Source organism: Hevea brasiliensis, chromosome 16 (assembly GCF_030052815.1).
Source record: "Hevea brasiliensis isolate MT/VB/25A 57/8 chromosome 16, ASM3005281v1, whole genome shotgun sequence".
Classification (NCBI taxonomy): Eukaryota; Viridiplantae; Streptophyta; class Magnoliopsida; order Malpighiales; family Euphorbiaceae; genus Hevea; species Hevea brasiliensis.
Genome location: NC_079508.1, coordinates 27,457,074 through 27,463,324, shown reverse-complemented (window position 1 = coordinate 27,463,324; position 6,251 = coordinate 27,457,074). Strand labels below are relative to the sequence as shown.

Here is a 6,251-nt window from a genome sequence, read left to right as displayed (position 1 = left end):
ATTTATATATTTAAATTATTAAAAAATTTAATTTTAATGATTAATTTTATTAGTCTGAATAATCAAATTTAATATTTAAAATCACTAATTATGAAAATAATTAAATATTAAAAAAAATTAATTTTTTATACCTAAAATTTTTATTTATTTATTTTATTTCTATAGAGTCAAATTTTTAATTATTATTTATTATAATAATAATTATAAATTATTATTTAAAACTATAATTATTTTAAAAATATCTCTACACATTTAAATTTTTAAAACTTACTCTATAATATTTTCACGTTTGACTTGCACTTTTTAATCGTATAATATAATTATTTATTTTTAATGTAATTTTAAATTAAAAGAGTACATTATTTAAAATTAAATAATATTCGTCAATTAATGATAATTTTTTTAATTATTTATTATATATTAAAAAATTACCATAAATTCAATTATAGATGATTTCAGTGAAAGCAGAGATAAGTTAATATTTAAATCTTGCCCCCCTCTACATCTGTTTTAGCGTCTGCCCTGTTCCCGTCCTTGCCGTTTATAGCTTAGCTACCTACCAACAACATATACATATCAAAACCATCTTGCAGATTTGGTTTGCAAGTTTTTGTTATCTGAAACTTTTTCTTCTCGTTCATTTCTGTAAAGATACACCACCAAATTAAGATCCCAACCCATCCTTAATTCCTCTTTGTTTTGGGGTTGTATCTCTATCATCAACAAATGGTTCCGGCAAAGCGTGGCCACAGATTCTTCAAGTTCAGAATTCCATCAGTGATATTTCCATCTCATGCATATCCCTATCTTGCATGGTAACAATTTAAATTCTTGATTGATTTTGCCTATATTATCCTTGCTTCCCCAAAGAATTTGCTTACCACCCTCAAGAAAATTCCTTAAGTTATTAAAGAGAGAGATATTTCACTCTTTTAAGAAAGACATATTGGCCTTTTCCTCCACCAAAATCGTATTCACTTGTCAATTCCAAGTTTATTTCTTTCTTTAAAAAAAAAAAAAAAAAACTTTTGGGTTTTGGTTTTCGCTCCAAATGGTTGCCAAAAACTACGACTTCTCACGTGCGGTTGTGGAAATGGCATGGATCATGCTAAGGATTGATTACTCAAGACTCTTCTGGCTTCTCTTTGGTGTCTTCTCTTATGAAAATCATGAAGGAAAGCCTCGGATTTAGAGCTCTCCATCTCTTTTAACCCATATATAATACACACAAATATTTTCTCTTTTTGTTTTCCAATTTATACCCATCAGCCAGCATATATAAAAAGTAGAGTTCGAAAATTCGCAAGATTTTTTTCCAAAATAAAGCTTTTCGGCCAACTCCTAGGAGAAGCTGCAGGCTTTCCCATATATACCCCTCAAAAACATGTACAAAAAGAAAGTTGGGTTGCATGAAACCGACGCCGACCATGGCTATGTTGAAACCGATCCTACTGGCCGGTATGGTCGGGTAAGTTCTTGGTATCTTATTTATGTGCTGTACTTTTCTTCACATATGCTGGCTTATCTTTATCAATTCTTCGGAGTTTACGAAGCATATATCTGTTTACCAAGCACGGTCTTAACAAGTTTGATATTAGTTTACTGTAATCAAGTGCTAACTACTGCACCGTTTTTTTTTTTTTTTTAATTTTTACTTTCAATTTGAATGTTTACTAACTGGGGTTTTAATTATCTGGGCATTATTGCATAATTTTTTTTTTAAAATCATAGATGATATTTTATTTTGTTTGACTTTATAATTGCTGCAGAGAGTTATGGACACGTTGTGTGGATATATATGCTTTTTTTTTTTTTTTTGGTTTAGTACTTTTCAGTATTTTACTTGGGGTGGACCTGCTTTAGTTTTGTTAGGAAAATCACTCTTAATAAGTATTTATAGTTTGTTTGAGCTTTAGGTTGAGAACTGCTTTTCAAAAAAAAAAAAAAAAAAAAAAAACTTTCAGATGTTATTGAAAAAGGTAGATGTTGAAAAGGGTAGTTTGAACCTTATGTTTAATTATTTTAGAGTTTTGTGACACATTAAATTTATCTTAAACATATTCAAGAAGATGAACGCCAAATAGACTTTTTAGTTTAATTTTGGTTGTGGTTAATAGGCATCAACTTCAAGATCACTCGCATATTCTTAATGATAATCTTAATTGGGTGTGATCCTGATGATGAGGAAAGAGGAAAAGCAGACAGCAGATTGTTTTATTTTTTTATTATTTTTTTTAATTCATAAAGGAGGAAAGAGGTATCAGTAAGCTTTAGCTCAGTCATCTCTAGGGTCTTAAAATCTCCAATTAAAGAAATGAATAAAAAAAAGGAGGAAAGAGAGAGACAGACAAAATGGTTTAGTCAAATTGTGTGAATCAAATAAAAAGCAGTTGCAATTCGGAAACCTGATATGGATGACTGACAGTGAAAATCAATGATTCAAATTTAACAAATTCAAAGAACTCTATATCATAGGAAGCAAAATCATTTCAGCTGCAGTAGGGGTTCATAGTGTTGAAACATTTAACATAAAACCAGTTGTTAGTCCCACATTTAACAGTTCGAGTATTTGATTTAGTTCATTAATATGGTGTCATAATTTAATTTCACCTAATATTCAATCCCTGCATTTGTAATTAAATTTCAGCGCATGTTAAGTGTTCCAAAGCCCTACATTTTCTTCCCCTGTTTGAGAAGGAAAATATGTTCATTGGCTGTTTTTGGCAAATTGACTCTTACTCATTGGTAGATGTGAGAGAGAAGATTGTGTTTCATTTTTTGGACAGTTTGAAGAAGTTCTTGGGAAAGGGGCAATGAAAACAGTCTATAAGGCAATTGATGAAGTCCTCGGAATGGAGGTGGCGTGGAACCAGGTAAAACTCAATGTGGTGCTTGGCTCACCTGAGGACTTGCAGAGGCTATACTCAGAGGTTCACCTTCTCAGCACCCTCAACCATGACTCTATCATCCAATTCTACACCTCTTGGATTGATGTTCATCAAAAGACGTTCAACTTCATCACTGAAATGTTCACTTCAGGAACTCTGAGAGAGTAATCTTCTTCCCTATCATTTCGAGAGTACATTGTTTCACATGGGAAGCTTTATGCCATAATTGAAAAGGTTAATAACTACTTAATGTGATGCAGATACCGGAAAAAATACAAACGAGTGGATATTCGAGCCATTAAGAACTGGGCTCGTCAGATCTTACAAGGCCTTGTGTATCTACATGGCCATGATCCTCCAGTAATTCATAGAGATCTGAAATGTGACAACATCTTTGTCAACGGCCATCTTGGACAGGTCAAAATTGGTGATCTTGGCCTTGCAGCAATCCTTCGTGGCTCCAAATCAGCACATAGTGTCATAGGTATTCATTATATTACTTTCTCATTGAAAACCATAAAAAATAATAATTTCCATTTCAACTAATTATATTATTTTTAAACTTTTGGGAACATTTGCTAGGCACCCCAGAGTTCATGGCACCAGAATTATATGAGGAGGAGTACAATGAGCTTGTTGATGTTTACTCATTTGGCATGTGTGTTTTAGAGATGCTCACATCTGAATACCCTTATAGTGAATGTGTTAACCCAGCACAAATTTACAAGAAAGTGACTTCGGTAAATTCTAGTTCTGATGCCAAGATTTATAATTGTCATCAAGCTAGAGTGTGACCTGCATACCATTTCTATTATACAGGGGAAGCTACCTGCTGCATATTATGGGATTAAGGACTTGGAAGCACAACAATTTATTGGAAAGTGCTTAGTAAATGCATCAAAGAGATTATCAGCAAAAGAGCTACTGCTTGATCCATTTCTCGCATTTGATGAAGCTGAACCATCACCTGTTACAAGGTCTGGAAATCAGAAGCCATTTTTGAATTGTAGAGAAATGGAGAAGCTACAATTGAGTGATGATCCACCAAGGACGGACATGACTATTACGGGGAAGCTCAACCCTGAAGATGATACCATCTTTCTTAAAGTACAAATTGCTAATAAAGATGGTGTGGCTCTTATTCTTTCATATGTGCAATGTTTCACATTAACCAGCTTGTATTTGTAGTCAATCCTTACTTAAGTGCTTCAAGAGGCTTGAACAATACCTCTCCTATGCTTTCTCACAGGTTCGCTAAGGAATATATATTTTCCTTTTGACATCTTACATGATACACCAATGGAGGTTGCAATGGAGATGGTCAAGGAGCTGGACATAGATGATTGGGAGCCATTTGAAATTGCTGAAATGATTGATGGAGAGATTTCATCTCTAGTGCCAAACTGGAAGAAATGGGACTTGCCTCAAATTGAAGCTCATCATACATTCAACTACCAAGAAGACGATGCGACTAATCATCCTTTTGACTCTTCCTCGTCATGTTCGTCATCTCAAGCATCCATTTCAGGATTAATGACACAATGTCTCCAAGGTATGTGTTCTGTAATTCCTTTAAGATTGTTCTGGTCATACAACTAGTTATGTGGTTCATAAATGGCTGCACTACCCTAGTCAAATACTTGTTTAGTTGTAACCCAGTGTAGTCTGAATTTTGTTTTGGGGGCCTTAAATGTTAGTTGTATGATAGTTTAATCCACTGGAGCATGGATTTTTGCTCAACCCTGGATTGGTCTTATGACATGTACCAGACTGCAAGTAATGTTTATGCTGGGGTATCGATTCCTATTGATGTCCTACTAGAGGTCGGGCAGGGCAGGTACAATATATTGAACTTGTATGCAAAATATGACATAACTTTTTTTTTTTTTTATGCCAAGTGGTGATATACTAATTAAAGATTGGATTTTTCAAATGCATTTGATCTTCACTTTTAATGGCCAGACACTAACATCTCTTCTCCCTTCCTGGTCATTATGCCTGTGAGCCATCTGTGGTATCAAAACAGAAGTATTTTCTATCACTTGTTGCTTAAGTTTCTACAGAACAATCTATTTCATGTTCATAAAGGCTAATATACTGTGTGGAATTTTAATGATTCTCATGCTATCAAGAGCTAAAATCAATGGATTTCTCTAGAACTCTGAGCATGAATTGGGATAGAATCATTTGGATCTTATAAAAGAATCACCTAGCTGGGAATCCCATGACAAAGAACTATTAGAAATGCATGCTAGGATCTAGGTTAACAATTCAAATCACAATGTGATTTGAAACAATTGTTGTTGCAGATGATATGTTTGATGATACCAGTTCTCAGAGCTCTTCACGCTCAGGATCATATTCCAACTTGAATTACATTTCTGGTGACGAGCACAAGTTGGATATGAGCACAGCAAGAAGAGACCATAAGCATCTCACAAGGATTCACAACTCAACAAGATTTTGTCCTCAAGATAATTCGAGTTCTTCCATTGGGCAGGCAATTGCTAAAGATGCCTATAAACAGTGTAAACTTTTGCTGGATTCACAGTATGGAGCTTCTAGCTCTAAACACAAAAGGGTAATGGACAGCCGTAGATTAACAAGGAACCGGTCACTTGTAGACATTCGTAGCCAGTTACTTCACCGGTCATTGGTGGAAGAAGTGAACAAGAGACGATTGTTCAAGACCGTGGGATCTGTTGAAAATGTTGGTTTCCAGACACCTCGGGATTCTAAAAAAGTATCACAGCGGAATTTGAGCAGAAGAATATAAAAATGAGGTCTTATGCATGAACTTTTCTCTGAAGAGGAGATAAAAGGAAAATGCCTGAACAGCGAGCTCAACTAGCTCTTATGAGGTGAGGATACTTATTAGAATGAGGAAGGATGGGAAGTCATCCATGTCATATGGCATCAAGAATTCAATTAGGAGACAGGTAGAGTTTCATGCTATCCAATGTAAATATGCATTTCTTTTATGAAGTGTGCTGTGTAAAACTATAGCTTCTTTAAAATAGTTATGTTTATGTATGTAATAAAAAATAAACTTTGAATCCTTTCACTAGGTTGGGAGTGAAATTGTGCGAGTCTGTCGACAAACATATTTATCTGTACAAAATATCGGGATTTAACGTGTGAAACAAGAGTGTAAATGAATTATAGTTGCATTTTCCTATATGCTATCAGTGGATAAGAAAGTCATGAGGCTAGAAATTAGAGGCAACAATCACAGGAATGTTTTGGTAATTGAGAATTCTGGTTTTCACATGGTTCTGCTGTGTTCAATGAACGATACTATATATAGTGAAAGTTGGAGGGTGAGAGGAGGAAAGAGAGTATAATTTTTTATTCCTTCTGAAG

General features: G+C 34.3%; 1 protein-coding gene across 2 annotated transcripts; it reads left to right on the top strand.

Moving 5' to 3' along the window:
- The first annotated feature begins 474 nt into the window (after positions 1-474).
- Positions 475-5,955, top strand: LOC110657252 (probable serine/threonine-protein kinase WNK4). Of its 2 annotated transcripts, none has more exons than XM_021814398.2 (7): positions 475-1,468; positions 2,787-3,052; positions 3,149-3,372; positions 3,471-3,628; positions 3,708-4,017; positions 4,138-4,440; positions 5,198-5,955. In XM_021814398.2, exons 1-7 carry the CDS (start codon positions 1,385-1,387, stop codon positions 5,662-5,664), a joined length of 1,812 nt encoding a protein of 603 aa, XP_021670090.1. In that variant the 5' UTR covers positions 475-1,384; the 3' UTR covers positions 5,665-5,955. The 2 variants fall into 2 exon arrangements, with proteins under 2 accessions (XP_021670090.1, XP_021670091.1); XM_021814399.2 differs by having other exon boundaries at positions 2,750-3,052.
- The last annotated feature ends 296 nt before the right edge of the window (positions 5,956-6,251 follow it).